Here is a 16,346-nt window from a genome sequence, read left to right on the forward strand (position 1 = left end):
GTGTCTAGGATGAAAAAATTATTAATATACACGAGAAATCGGCCCCACTGGTCAATAACCCGGACGTTATAGACTTTTGGCTGAATAAATCCCATATTCACTAGGGTCAGACGTAGATACCTGATGGAGAGAGAAAAAAATGTATTTGTTATATTCTGAGAACTGTTCGAAGAATGCAAGAACCTGTTTCGCTTACAAAAAAGCGGTCCCCGTGATGTAAAAAAAAACGCGCCCATCAGCTGATTTTGCCGCGTTGAGGCGCCCGTGTACCATGTAAGGGTTGGCGCTTACATATCGCTCGTTCATCGTTTTTACGACACTGCCATTATTCTCCTTTTAAACATTACACGTTATAAATAGTAAACACAAGCACTTACATTGCTTTTTATTAATATTTATGGTTTATAAAACAATTATATTGTTTTTTTGTGTGATAATTTAATAGATAAAATTGTTAAATCGGCTGTATGATGTATTCACGATACATGTGAGGAATAACATTATATATCATAATACAGGTCACTGTCTGACGTGTCTCGTCCACAGCTGATTCCCGCCAAAACCGGGCGTCGGTATTTGCAATGCATGATAATTCGTATTTATTTCATTGTTAGAACATATCTTCTGTGTTAACAAAGCGTATTGAACTCACAGTTAAATTTTATAGTTAAAAAACAGCTGATTTTTAATCTTAATTCGTACGTAAACCAGTTGGTTGCCATGCATAGTGTTCAGCGATTTGTATTTACGTTATTCGTTACACGAAACGTTGTTTGGTAAAAAAGTGATTTAAATATCATTATAATTAAACGACATAAAATCAATCTAGAATTCCTTGACAAATACAAATAATGGCGATAAATTCTTGTGTTAGAAAAAAATTTGGGTTTCTACATATTGTTGGTGACGAAAAAAAAGTTTCTTTGTGTCCTTGCTCACATCTAATAACTACATATATGGTTGGTTTGTCCTTTGGAGGTAACGAGTGCTCTCAAATACATCGGGTTGTACGGGTTCTTAACGAGATAAAAGACTTTCGGGAGTGTTAATTTAAAAGGCACTAATATTTTCAGATTTATTTAAAAAACAATTATTATTTTACCTACATGCCCCCGATGTTGAGGTCACTTAGCAGCAACCGTGATCACGGGCTGACGAGATGAAAAAAATTATAAAAATATAATCAGTTTTTTATTTTATTTATATTTATATAATAAATTACGTAGAATAAACAAGATGGTGGCCAGTCATTCGAAAATCATAAGTGTTGATTCGTGTGACAAGTTTTAATACGTTAAATTTTACGTTAAAATCGAGAATATTGTTTTGTTTCTGTGTTATTATCAGTAAATGCAACTGTACCCTTGGTCCTAGTACTGCGTGATTACCATTGTTATGTACTCGTATATTGTGAAAGGTAGTAGTAATTTATATCCTTATTGGTACTCCCGACTTTGCTATATAATTATGTATATAACAAATACAATTCTTTAAACGAAAATAGTTGAGTTTTTTTTTCTGTGGCTTCATTCGCACTCGAATCGTGGAATATTCTGCCAATGTCAAAAGTGGTTGAGTTACTCATCTGTACATATATCTGTCACTGAGAGTCCCTTCTATATATATATGTATGCGTGTGTGTGTGTGTGTGTGTGTGTGTGCGTGTGTGTGCGTGCGCGTGTGTGTAAAATCAATCAAGATGAAAGCTAAAATTGTCCATCAAACGCCGTATTCTGATAAAAAAAGCCGACAATACAAATGACGGGGGAATTTTTAATTATGGTTTAAGTTGTGAGTTATGATGACAAGATTGGCGAGTGTTGCAGGTAGGTGATATAACAGAATGTGGACGTGAGAAAAATATTCAGGCTTTGTGAGGTTTCGGTTTCGGTTGGGGGCTGGGACTGGGCTTGGTGTGTTTTGGTGCTGGGATCGCTTAGGGGCTTGGTGTGGGTTGGATTTTGGTTAAGGCCTATGTTTTGGTCTCGGTTAGGTCTTGAGGCTTGTTTGTTGTGTGCTATTTATATTGATATTAGCATCTCTAAGATTTTCTTCGGTGACATTTAATTTTGTTTCGGTGTAATTTCACATTTATAACCGGGAGTTTAAAACACCATTAGTTATAAGTACGCCACTATATATCTCGACCTTTTCTCCGGTTCACAGATTATAATCTATTCCGAGTTCTTATCTGTTTATACGAAAATTAACATAGAAATCGTTCCAGCCGTTACGAGAATTCAATCAAGTTCGTATATATTTTAAGTTCTGTTTTAAAACAAATAAAATGCGGATAAACCTATAACTACTATTAAAAAAACAGTATAGATTGCAAATATATGAATTTTAAATGACTGGTTCCCGCTTGTATCGAAAAAAAAGCACATTTATTTTTATTTTATTATAATCTTAGTATTGTCCTGTTATATTAACAATTTTATTATAAGAAAATAATTTTATTATTTATAAAATTTTAGATGCCGTTTCTAAAGAATCACGAGAACTAATGAAAGTGAAATTTAAAATAGACAATGTTTATATTGTCATATATATATATATATATACACGTGTGTGTGTGTGTGTGTGTGTGTGACGTCATTGTACATTAAAGATAATGACGTTTATGTTACGCTATTGAACATGATATAATCCAGAATTTATTATACATAAAATATAGAAGATCGATTTAAAAGGAAATTCTCAGAACAATGAGACGAGCAAAGTCAGGAGAAAATATATGCGACTACCGTCACTTAACTACAACAAACGGATTAACGTTCCTTAAGACATCTTTTTGTTAATGTATCGTTTAAGCTCTTTAAAGAAGTTTTAAAGACTTTTTTTTCAACTATTTGAGGTTTAAAATTCACAATGAGCGTAATTTAATCAAATTTTATGTTCTTTTATTTTAATTTCTTATTGTATGTTTGTTTGTTTGTTCCGTTTAAACACCGAAACGTCTGGTTCGATTCTGATGTAACTTTCACGTGCAGATAGATGGTGTGATAAAGAGCGACTTAGACTAATTTCATTTTATGAATTTGTTTTAATATAAATAACTAATATAAAATAAACATTTATCTGACGAGATCGCCAATATCCTAAAAATGAGATTTATGTAGATTTCTATTTAATACCGCCGAATATTTCGTAAAAAATATTTTTTGGGTCCTTAAAACAAATCACCGAGTGGAGCCCGTCCCGGGATCACTATTGTGTAGGGATTTGCTACAGCAGCGCAAATCGCTTTGATAGTAAATTTTAATTAAATAATATTCTTTTTAAAGTAAAAAAGGTTATGTTTGTCATACATTTAATGTTGTTTCTTCTCGGATATGATTACGTATCTTTAAATTCGATCAACATATCAAAATGTTACGCCTCGCTGACGTAACTGTATTTAATTCTGACACATCACAGCTCATGTCTTATTCGGGTGTTTGAACTGCAGCATTGTAAAGTTTCATTAAAATCGATTGAGCAGGTTTGGCGTGAAAGTGTAACAAACGTACACACATACATACCAAGTCTCTCATTCATTGAGCGGTGGGAGGTCTGTAATTACGTCTTTATTAGCCTTGGCGTTAGTGCTTATCTATATATATATATCCACTGTGAGTGTGTATGTCATTGTGACGTCCCAGATACTTTAGATTCACTAATTATCCCGGCAGATGGAGCTGTCTGTATCTAGATTATTTAAATCAAAAAGCCCGCGACGTAGGTCGCTTATATGTAATATTTGAACACACTGCACATCTCTCTGAGTTCGACTGAGTACACGCGGACGGAGTCGCGGGCAAAAGCTGGTATATGTATGAGGAGTCCCACACAATAGCTGCGCGTACTTTGGTCTGTTAGTTCATTGTTTTAGCGCGTGTGTTTGTCGATGTCGTTACTCGGCGGTTCACGTGAAAACAGTGGGAAGACAAACTTACAGTGGACAACGCAAGTTGTGCTTTCGCATGTTCAACTCGTTGCTTGTTTTGTGTTTCCTAACCAGAGCCCGTTTGTGTCGCTGTTCACATTTCTTGCTTCAATTACTCTTGTAATACACAGGAACGGAGTCGAGTGAGAATGTAGTGCAGAACGCGCTGTAATTACAAAGCTAGCGTGTTAGCAAATTAGTATCTTAATTATTTTTAACTGGTGATGCATTGATCAAAGGACCAGATGGTGTGTAGCGAATTGAACCACAGTTAACGTATTGTAAAGTACACACGCAGAACGTCTTCATAAAAATTTGGATAACTTAAAACTACTGTATTGATGTTGATGTAACTATACAATAATACATAATGGGATCTAAGACTTTGCGACTATTCATTTACTTAACAGCAACCGCGATCACGGTAACCAAAGGCGCTGCAAAGTAACCGAGACGTCTTTAGTATGTGGTTTTTAAACATAACAGAATACGCGTAGTATTATCCTAAAAATATTAGTATCATTCATATGTAAGACATCTTTATAACATTTTGTTTATAACGTGTAGTGTTTAGTCGACACTCACGATAGATGGCGCCGACGGTTGATTACCATTTATCTTATAAAACCCACGTAATTTATTTAACTTAAAACGTACATTTCATAAGACCACGTGAATCGCGAGTACCAACTAGTCTTATATTCATCTTAACGTGTTAACTGAAAGTATCGAGTTTACGATCAAATCGTACTAAGGTGCACTTCAACCGCTAGTTTAAGGTGGGCGGGTAAATGACATTAATAGATATAGTCGCGGAAATCCTGCGACGATTACTTAACACTCTCCAGTTTAGGATTCCGTTGTTAATGTTGTAAACCTTAAACTTAGAATATAATAAATAATCAAATATTAATAATGAATAATACGGAACCTAATCCATAACAAATATTCTAACTTAACCAGCTAAGTTAAAGTAAACTATGTATGTAACTTGAGTTATTTACTGTGTTATGCAAATTTCCTTTCGCTGAGAGCCGCTACATTATTTTCCCTAGAAATCGGTTTTCTCGTTTTCTCGCTAACTTTACCTGGAAAGGTTATCTTATAACTTAACAACACAACGGTGACTTTGTAACGAGTTTATCTTTCAAGATATTTAATTTAATATTTCTCAAATAATTGTTACGAGGTCACTAACGAACTCACTAGGGACGCGGTGGAAGTGGGAGCGAGAGGTATAACGGCTAAATCTCTCTTCAACCTGCTAAAAGACTTGGGCCTGTCCAGAACTCACATCAGTTCATTCTTAGATGGTAATCATAGGCAGCAGTAGGGTCGTTCCAAATTTCCCCATAAGAGGCCCCTTACACCTAAACCTGGATCGCAAGTCCCAGGCACTGTTGAAGCTCCTCTCCCTGCAGCGATGGACCCGGCACCCTCACGGTGAATCCATGGAATGATAAGAGGCTTCGTCTCATTAATATAGACTGAAAATGTACCTAACTGACATGAGATTAGAACCTTCACCTTCTGTGATAGATCGTTCCGGTGACTTTGACAACCTAGCTATCGTGCTGTGCTCGAGTCCTTGTATGGATCATTATATATCTACATGTGACTTATATCCTTAACTTGATCTATTAAAAATGCCGATGTTTGATCTTAAACGTTCCATTATATTCTATAACTTGATTATCATACCGATATTATCGTGTATACACGCCATCTAGCGTCTGTTACTGGTTGTATTAAGGCTTAAAAGCATCGCTAAGTTAATGTATATATATTTCTTTTAATGTTCATAAATACGGTGCTTCGATAATGGGGCAATAACGCGAAAGGCTTCCGTAACAACAAAAAATCCTAACACTTGTACAGTGCATACAAATCACACGAAACATTCACATACACTCAACAATGGCGCCACGTTTTGAAACAGGAATTTCAAGGAATTAACCATTGAAGATTTTAAAGGTGGTTATTGTAATGTTTACATCTATTATACACGAGGGTTATAGATAATATATAGAAACAAACGAAAAAAAAATATATCATTACGGGAGATAATTAATACATTCATTAATGGCGTTCCTACTTTGATCAATGGTAGATAACTTTGAACCGGCTGTTAATGTCTGTGGAAACAAAACTGTCTGTCTGTCCGTCTAAAAACCAGTGCTTGGGATATTATTGATTAATTTACGTAAATATCAAAAAATTAGCTAATGTTTTTGTGTATGGAATGTAAGCCTGCATTCTGACGATGTACAAAGACGTCTTTCGCCTTACACCACAATAGCTGACTCTCAGTCGCTCTATTATGAGGACACGTACTCGGGCTCATTACAACGTAAGCTGTCACTAGCATTGTCTGGACTTCCGGCAGACATCTTGAATGTTTAACATAAATGATTTAGAAATAAACTCAAATTTAACAAATATGTAAAGTAAGATACTTTATTTGATTATTCTACTTTAAAATGTTTTTATATAAAAAAAAAGATAGGAATGTATTAATTTATACTGATATTAAGTGATTTTTCAGGATCTAGATTTTGAAGATTAGTTTAGAAGTAAGTTCTGTATTTAAAAAACACATATAAATCTTTTTTTTTTATTGTTTATCTACATTAACTTAAAAAACGTATATATTTTTAATTAAAAAATTCGCATTTTATATTTATAAAAATGTCATGACTTATGATAATCGTATATACGAATGAATTGATAAATATAACAGTAATACGCTTAGCACAAGTTTGCACGACACTACACACGAAGCGTCTCCCGTCTCTCATTCATTCTACGATAATACTATATGCGTTATGAATGACAAACTGCTAACGCTACGTGTGTAGTCACGATTCAAGCGATTACTTTTCTTATACTAAAGTGGGCAAAGAAGCAGACTGCCTGTCTGATGAAGGTGGTGACCGTCCCCCATGGACATCCGCAATATAGTTTTGCGGATGAGTTGTCACCCTGATAGGGGAACATGAGAGGAAAGGGTGGGAAAAGGGAAAAGGGAAAAGGCAATGTGCTCTGTAACAATTTTAAAGTCAAGTGTCAACCCTGTTCTCTCGCTAACGTCCGTAGTCGCTTAGCAAAATCATCGCTATAGCCGAACACCCTGTATATGTTGCCTTTCAACAAAGCCTCGTCATCACTGAAGCTGTCCATTCGTATCTTGTTAACTTTTCCAATGTTCGATCTCCTTTTGACCGTTTCGTTGTTGGGGTGATACATCGCGTCCTTTAAATTGGCTTTAAGTTTAACCTCTTCGCTCACAGAACTCTCTGGAAGGTTGGCTTTGGTGGGATCTTTGTTGGACTCCGCCATGGATATTGTGAATCTGCTCAACTCTTCATCTCTTTCATTCACCTCGTCTATCTCCAAGTCTGAGTTGGATCTTCCAGCTCCGTAACTGAGTCTATCTGTTTCTATACCATCATTGGCCTCCATAAACTTCCTCAACGGCCTGAACTTCTTGTACGGTCCATGGTACCTCCAGGTGAAGTAACTGGTCTTCTCGAGGGTAGTCTTCATCTTGTACAGATTCTTCAGCACGTATTTCCTCATATAGTATTTGCTTTTACGCATGGGCGGCGTCGTTGTTGTTAGGAGGGCTGTTGATGTCGGACCCCTTTTTGTCTTCATTTTGCGTTCATTTTTCCTAATCTGTTTGAATTTCTGTTTGTATATAATCATTTTGGTCTTGAGCTTCTTCATCACCTTGGGATCCTTGACGTAGCTGGTGTAGTCTACTTCAGTGGAGTTCTCTGTTGCTGGTGTAGGGAACACCTTGGGTAGTGGTTTGGTGAACTTCGGACGCATCGATTTTCTAAAAAACGTCGGTGAGGCGACTGTAATGAATGTTTTGCTTACAGACCGAAGATAAAGTTCTATACGGTAAAAGAAATATAATAATGTGTATTAAAATCCATAAAATACGGAGGTAGTCTTTAAAAATATATCTCTATATATAAAATACAAACATACGATACATAATGGCTCTATGTTTGAATTAATTTGTAAAAACTTATCCATTGATACCATGTTTAAGATAAATATTTCCTAATCTTTGTCATATATATTAAATTTATAAAGTTATAACGAAGTCCACTGATTGGTAGATATTAATTTAAAATTTTAATGCCATTTACGATTTAAATGTCAAGAAAGATTTAATTTCACTAAAAAATACACCTTTTATATACATATATATATATGTATATCTGCGCTATCAGCATCAATTATTGTAAAAAAATATTGTTATAAGTGAAAGGTAATCAAGACTGTTTAAAGGGGAATAGAATGTTCGAATTCTGCTATAAATAAGATGTCTGGACGAACGACGGTACAGCTTAGTGAGCGGGAACCATTGAAGAATATGAACATGAAGAGCCTACAAGAAATACGAGGACATCTAGAAGAATTGAAGTTTTATTTTGGAATATCAAGGAACCTAGTATGTGTGACATTAGTGACGCCAGCACTGCTGACGTATCGCTCTTTAAAAACAACGGATTTTTACTAAATACCATATACATAAGGCTTGTAATCACTCCATAGGTCCTACCTGTACTTTTCCCTGGTTTTCTTCTTACATTCATTCTCCGACGACCTATCAGTAACTTGCTCTTGACCACTCGGTCGAGCTCTGAGAGGAACAGCTTAGCCTTCGCTGTGCCCTGGATCCTTGAGAACGGTCTCAGGACGGAAGCTACTATTAAGTCTTCAGAGATCTTCTCAACTGGTTTCGTGATGTTGGGGTAGTTCTCAATGTCCGTCAGCACGTCCACCATATTGTGGTACTCCTCGTCCGTGTACATGGCGTCCACTACATCGAACATGGCGTTGGTATCCGGATTGAGGGAATCCTTCTTAGTTTCTATCATGTTTATGCCGGTTTTCGTTTGGGCTGTTTGGAATTTTATATTTTGTATCAGTCACACTAAAAGTATTGTATCAGGAACGCTGGACTTAAAGTGTATATCATATTGCTTCTGTTGGAAATGACATAACCCTGGTACTCCCAGAATAAATAAATGACTGCTAACTTCAATGTCATCTGCTCTTAGTCAGGCTCAGACCCTTACATTAACTAATGCTTAAAACAATACATTTAGTTGTCTGTGCATTGGCACTTTATTGAAAGACAGTAGTTACCATTATGAAGTGTCGGATGCTCTCATGCCTGCCTATGTTAGTAGTATCCGAAGATCTTTGCTTAAATATCATTTGAAAATCTTTTAAATTTTGTAAATGTATCATAGAATTTTAATAATATCATCTCATTTTAGTCACGAGAACACAAAAATAAAGATCGAACAGTGTTTTTGACAAAACACAGAACATAATTTTAGAAGCAGTAGAATTAATAGGTAGCAAAATCTCTGAAAGCTTAATGAATACAAAGAGGCTTTTACATCGAATCACTTCTATGGGCGTTGTGGCCATCACTCGCACCATGGTCGAGAGCGCCGTGGTGACCACCGTCCCGAAAACGGCGAGGTGATGAAGGGAATTCAAGCTGAAATAATTAAATGAGAACGACATAGGACTTGCCCGTGGATATATTTTAAGATGGCAACCGTAATTTGGGAAAAAAAACTGTAAGAACTAAGGACATTTAATTATACTATTTATGGGTAAAAATATCAAATAATTTATACATAGGAAGTAATATCAACAACATAAGTGGCTTTTTACAAGAATTGTATAACTGACACTACATAAATACATTACACATCTCGAAAGGCTCTCACCGAATAACTTCCGAGTTCAATCCCAGAAGTAAATTACCAACGTCCTCATCTCGCTTCCTATCAATGATTTTCAACAAGACGTAAGCGCTAGACGTGAAGAAGCCAGCTCTTAGCTTCCTCTTGGATTCCAACATCTCCGCCCTGATCTTAGCCTTGGTTGGTTCGACGAATGTGACGTATGGTTCTGAAAAATTTCGTTGTTGCCTATAACTATTTGTTCTGATTAATCTTTTATGTTAAAAAAACATTAGCTCGTCTGATATTCAACTCACCGCTTGTGGTAGTGTCGGTTGGATGATTGAATACGAAATCAGAAGGAAAGTCAGGTATCTCATCTGTGGCTGCTGCTTCTATAGTTGCTTCAGTAGTTGTGGAATTGGATGAGGGTGTCAAAGGAAGGGATAGGGTGGGAATGGGAGTTATAGTTAAGGGAACTTCAGTTGTTACAGTTGTGTTAGTGAGTTCTGTGTATTGGGAGTCTGTTGCTGTAGGATTTGTTGATTGAGTTTGTTCTTTAGGCGATGTTTGAGTCACATTTGCGTGGACAGTCGTAGTGGTGACGTTAGTTTTTGGTAATATATAATCGTACACATCCGGCAGCTTCTCTTCCCAATCTTTGTACTCATACCCGTCGAGACCTCTCGCATTAAATCTCTGCACGTTCAAATCTTTTCCCTTACGTAAGTATAACGACGTTTGATAATTATGTTCTGTCAGAAAGTTTTAAATAAAATAAGTTTATTTAAATTTAAATTATAATACAAACGCATGACGAAGATAATCATGAAAGACATGTCTTGTAAGACTGCAACTAAACGACATCAGTAACTCACTTCTTTTCGCCACGCACGTTGAAAACAGAAGAAAATTTAATAAAATCAAACTTTTATTGTTTAAAACAGCACACATGTTATACCTCACGCCGGAATAATCGCCGCGTGTTATGAAATAGAACCTCTTCGGCCGTTTATTGCCAAATGTAAATTTTATTGTTCTCTATGCAACTAAAGTCAAAACTTGTCCGTTGGATACTTTGATCGTTCCAGTCTATATAGATATTAATAAAAGTGTAAATATAAGATTGTCTGTTAATTATTTATTACAGCGGTACTGGCCTAGGCTGTAGACAAAAAAATCATTAATTATATCCTAATCTCTCTTAATACTGTTATGGATGAAGTCTCTCAACTGATATTATTTTTGTCTTAACATTTCTGATATTTATCTATACACTAGTTATCTTTGTAATAACTCTTGGTTATCAATGGTCCCCTCTCTCGATCAATCTCTTTCTTGCTTCGATTCTTATTCATCTCCCTATAAGTTATCTTCCGATCTTTCATATTTGATTACAATTTTTTTTGATCTTAGGACCAACTTAGGTGCTTTTTGTAGATAACATTTACTCTACACATACAGTCGTACATCGAGGAGTGGCGGGATAACCACAAGCCTAGCCGGCAAACTGGCTGGAAGAGGCTACAGCAAACCTTCCGGTCTAAATAGCCCCAAAAAGTGCTGGTGCGGGAAGCAAGGGGAAACCACTGCAACTATCTTCCCAAGAAAGTCAGCATGTATACGGATCAGGATACGTGATGACTTGCGACGATGAAGAGATACAATGATAGCTTTTGTATCAATAGGAGTACATATACATGTACTCTGTACAAAAGGAATAATCTGAATGTTTTCGATTGCAAAAATATTAAAGGTCCAAGTTTTGAATTATTCCGTTTTTCTTCATAATAAAATCCCCAAGTTACATATCAGGCGTTTGAATGAGTGTTTGTTCGTGATGACCCTATACTCGTATATAAAATTCTTGTAGAAACCAGGATTTTCATGACAGTCCAATCCAAATCAATAAAAAAAGGAGAAGTTGGTCGCAAATAAATCTAAACGTCGAAGACAGTCTTATGAGAAGGTAACTTATTTAATGATATTAAGATTTTCGCGTGCACTGAACTAAATGATACAAAGTTTCTTGGTGATCACGGCTGCTGTAACGTAATCGAAACGCCGAGATAATGTACTAACAAAATAATAAAGAAACGCCCAGTACTCGAAGAACCTTAGCGTAAATTAAGTGTAATTTATTAATTATTATTTTTTCTACTCGTGTATAAAAGTTTAGGAATCCTTTATTCAGTTTCTGGTGACACATTCACGAACAGGATTCTGTGGTTTTAAAATTAAAATAAAACTTACAATGAGGTTATAGTTACAAATAGTCATTCTTAAAACGAGAGCCATGTCCTCGTCCAAAGCTACACCGAATAATCGCAACGTCAGAGACATAGATTATATAATCGTCTGTATATATGTCTATATCAAGCGGTATTTGTCCTGACTGCTACAGGGTGTTCACCGATGTCATGATTGAAGCCGAACGCTTTGTATATTTTCGACTTCAGCATCGCCTCGTCGTCGCTGTAGCTATCTTTTCTTGTGATCCTGTCGAGTTTAGGCCCGTATCTTCTTAGTTCTCTAGTGTGCAGTAACGCGTCCTTCAGTCTGATTTTCAGAATTTCCTCATCGTTTACGGTCGTTATTATTTTTTTATATCTGTTTGGTTTTGATGGTATTTGCTTTGAATGGGCTTTGTACCTCATACCTCTGTTGTTTTGGACCATCTTTCTTGGTGTTCCTCTGGAGTCGGTGCGATAGTTGTCTTTGTCGTGAGAATGTGCAGATTCTAATTTGTATCTGACGATGTCGCTATCTTGAGAGTCGCTCGAATCGCTACTTGTACTTGATATTGATTGAAGTGAACTCTCCATACTGTTTGAAGAAGTTTTTGTGGTTCTCTTCTGTGCTCCTTTGACTAATCTTCTCTCCTTCTTTCTGTGTTCTCCGCGCACTTCTTTGCTATTAATTTTCATTACGTTTTTTGCTCTCTGCTTCCGGACATTTTTATATTTGGTAAGTTTTGCAGCTTTTTGGATTCTATCAATTCTCTTTGAAAGTTTTCTTAAAATCCCGTTGTTTTTTACTGCTTTTATCCACGGCCTAAAAATCGCTGAATTTTTATCTGTGAAGAAGATAATTTTAATGATTTATTACTACCTAAATAATTGCTTATCCCTCACTGTCTTAAAATACCTCTAATATTAATATAATGATATTTTTATAATCATTTTATAGCCTATTAATCATCTAGGATTATATTTTGACGGCTTTCAGCGTCACATGTGACATGTAAGAACAAGTAATTATAATTGTAAATTACCTACGAAATTCATTTCCTTTTTAGTTGCTATTCCAAACACATCAACATCACAACATACTCAACTCACCTTTTTGGCCTCTTTTATAAAACCTGCGTCCCAGGTCGTGTCCAGGGAACAGCCTGTCCTCGAGGACTGTGTGCAGTTCCAACATGAGCAGTCTCTCTTTAGCGGTGCCCATGATGTTCGCGTGCGGCTTCAAGATGTACGCCTCCATGACTTCACCGACCAAGGTGTCGGCGTCCTCAGTGATGTTGGGATACGCTTCGACTTTCTTAATGACTTCCGAGTTTTCGACCACGTCCTTCTCTGTGTAAATCGTCTCTACGACATCGAAGACAGCGTTTATGTCGCTCGCGAAGACAGTGTGACGGTTCTCCAACGCGTATATGGCATAGTTGAAGTATTCTGAAAAAGGTTAGGTTTGTGACGTCGACCATGTAAATGTCGATAATAATTTTTACCTTTTCGTATTGGAGAGAATAATTATGAAAACATTTTTGTGGGGGCATAATTTTTCATAACAATTGGGGATTTGTTTTGACCTGACTTTAGCTTTGTGGTTTTGATATTGTCACCGCGTAGGGCGGGCTGTTGCTATTTAATTTGCTCTTAAAACAGGATATGGAAGGCCAGTGGATGATGATGATGCATACTCTTCCCAAGTCATTGGCGACAGAATAATTAAAAATCGTAAGGAAGTTTTCTTTGTCGCTATTCAAGAAGTATTTGGTAGTTTGTCATCACTGGATATATTATATATTATGTTTGGATACCTTGCCGCACGTCGTTCGTCGCCAACATCAGCATCTGCAGCATCGCCTGGAAGGCCCCAATCATCAGACTACTGAACATCGCCAAAGTATTCGCGGCGACTGCGCTGTGTTTGGGACATTTTATTATCCTTACAATTCCTACTTTAGATTACCGTTTAGACGTCATTTGACGTCATAGTGTAGGTAAAATAAAAATCTTCTCATCTCCTCTCGGAATTTCTTATTATTTTTATAATAAAACGTAAATAAAAGTTATTGGTTATTCAATAAATATTAATTAAACTAAATCGTTCAACTGAGAGTTCTAAGTACTACTTAGACCTTTTATATCTTACCCTGTTTTTAATAGCTGCAGTTAAAATTATCCAAGGCTCAACGAAATCCGTTCCTCCAAACAATAGTCTTATAATATAAGGACTTTTCTGTATGTATATTCTTGTTAGTAAAGAGTAATTATCACATTTTGGATTAACGTTTTTGGGGGTTTACTGACCTTGCGAGCCTGGAGTTCGTGGCCATGAGCAGTAAACGGACTTGGGTTGAATTTTTATGTGACAGCACTATTATTAGTTCGCGGACACTTGACGCGAAGTAGTCATCGGTTTTATTGATTTCGTCTTGAATTTCGACAAGAATTGGATTTTTGGTAGTCGTCGTTAGAGGGACCACTGTTTTAAATTATTAATAACTTAGAATTTTATTACAGGCCACTAATTATATGTCTCAGACCTCAGTCAGGGACCAGTTCTGTTATTCTGAAGTAAACTGTTAAGAAGATTAGAAAAAAATGTATATTTGTTGGCAACAAATTCACATTTAATCTGTTAGACCTTAAAACAACATAGAAAAATTCAACGTTCTTGTAATATATTATGAGACGTTACTTCTGCAAGATAATAACAAAAAAATAATGTGTAAATATATATATCTTTTTGTAACTAAAATATTATATGCCACCAAATAGTCTTTACTTCTGTTTTATATTGTTCCTACTTTAAAAATATTTCTGTATTAAATAAAATCTAGTCTGCTCGTGATCACGGTTGCTGAATAGTGACCGAGAGGTCGAGAGTATGTAGTTTTTTTAAGTAATAAAATACGCTTAGTATAATTCTAAAATTTTAGTTTTATTTAAATGAATACTAGCGAAAGTCTCGGGCGGAATTATTTTTGTATTATATAATATTATTTGGCTATTGAAATACGTACAGTGATCAAGGATGTCGTCTTCTGTTTCCGGCATGAGGCTTAGCACGTTGATGGTTGGTGGTGGGGGGATGAGCGTAGTATACACTTGGGGGGAGGTGGACGCGAACCAGTGTAACAAGTCCTCGAGCGTCGCGCCGGGGGGCAGCGTATTAGTGATCAGAACTGAATTATTTGAAAGGAATTTAATTAATGCTCTGAATGAGTCCTTTCCAGAACCACGCAACTTTGTTTCGAGAGGCTTTTTCAAATATTGTTGGTCTATTCCACCAATTGCATCTGCTTTATTAACATTAACAAAAAAAATCACAACAAATGCGAATACTAGCTATAATTATATAGAGTACGGAAAGTTTTTAAAAGTACACTCGCTGATCCTCTTAAAATGTTATCTGCCTCTATTGACTGGTGCAGTGTAACAAATTTTTTAGTCCATCAAAATTAAATCAGTTAAATTTTTGACAGCCCGGTTTTTATAACACTTTTTGTGTGGTAGGCACCTTGGTTTGTTTGTCTATGGTTCGCCTGGATTACTATGGAAATCAATGGTCAAAATCTCATTCACGTCTCATGGATCTTGATTTCCTTGACATAGGTTTTTACTTCACCCCCGTTAAATTATAAGCCTGTTATTAAAATATAGTTGTGAATTAAAATAAGAAGATATTTACTAGGTATCGCCCAAACAGTACTATTACTGTCTTCAAGTGATGGGAAATAACCAGGATATGTGAAGTTTGTTCCTAGGAAAGGTTCTTGCATTATATCCCGCTCGAGACTTGTAATTTCTGTAACAGTAGCAGTAGTCGTAGAAGTAGTATCAGTATACTTTAGTATTTCGCGTATACTTTCCGGTGTTGTTTCTGTTGGAGCTGTTGTTTCTGTTGGAGCTGTTGTTTGTGTACTCGGTGATGTCACCTCCGTGGTCGTGACTGCTGTCGTCTCTGTGTTTGGTTTACTTGTTACCTCATTCAGTTCTGTTGTTGGTATTGTTGTTGGTTCTGTTGTTTTCACACCATAATCATAATAGACACCAGGTGGTACTGCTTCCCAATTTGTATAATTATAGTCCACGTCCATGCTCCTCTGGTTACCTTTAAGGTAATACGACGTTTGTGTTGTCATTACGTGATCCATCCGCCTTTGGTGTCCTAAAATTGTGTGATATTTACAGGTTATATGTTGATTCGGGAAAGAATAGTCCAGCACTTACTTACCCTCGACCATATAAATATTTTCCAGAATGCTAATGATTATGAAACATGTCATATCCAGCAGAAACATTGATATCCATCTAATATTTTAAACTGAAATATTTCTTACAATATTCTAATACTTTTTATTGTTGATATAAATATTTGTGTGAGAGTGTTTGTTTGTTAGTGAAGGAAAAATTAAAAGATAATCAGTTACCATAAACCTTTTTAAAGCTGAGAGAATT

The 16,346-nt window shown here is 36.0% G+C and overlaps 2 protein-coding genes across 2 annotated transcripts; both read right to left on the reverse strand.

The window, feature by feature from the left end:
* Positions 1-6,813: 6,813 nt before the first annotated feature.
* On the reverse strand, positions 6,814-11,540 carry LOC116778220 (uncharacterized). The gene is made up of 6 exons (XM_061525919.1): positions 10,530-11,540; positions 9,969-10,406; positions 9,697-9,880; positions 9,358-9,461; positions 8,508-8,849; positions 6,814-7,791 (listed from the first exon to the last, which is right to left on the reverse strand). The coding sequence occupies exons 1-6, from the start codon at positions 10,603-10,605 to the stop codon at positions 6,995-6,997; spliced, it is 1,941 nt and encodes a 646-aa protein (XP_061381903.1). The 5' UTR covers positions 10,606-11,540; the 3' UTR covers positions 6,814-6,994.
* A 68-nt stretch (positions 11,541-11,608) lies between these two features.
* On the reverse strand, positions 11,609-16,203 carry LOC116778408 (uncharacterized). Its single transcript, XM_032672405.2, has 7 exons — positions 16,123-16,203; positions 15,577-16,056; positions 14,909-15,070; positions 14,193-14,367; positions 13,700-13,803; positions 12,993-13,331; positions 11,609-12,727 (listed from the first exon to the last, which is right to left on the reverse strand). The coding sequence occupies exons 1-7, from the start codon at positions 16,187-16,189 to the stop codon at positions 12,027-12,029; spliced, it is 2,028 nt and encodes a 675-aa protein (XP_032528296.2). The 5' UTR covers positions 16,190-16,203; the 3' UTR covers positions 11,609-12,026.
* Positions 16,204-16,346: the final 143 nt, after the last annotated feature.

The sequence above is a fragment of the Danaus plexippus genome, chromosome 31 (assembly GCF_018135715.1).
Source record: "Danaus plexippus chromosome 31, MEX_DaPlex, whole genome shotgun sequence".
Taxonomy (NCBI): Eukaryota; Metazoa; Arthropoda; class Insecta; order Lepidoptera; family Nymphalidae; genus Danaus; species Danaus plexippus.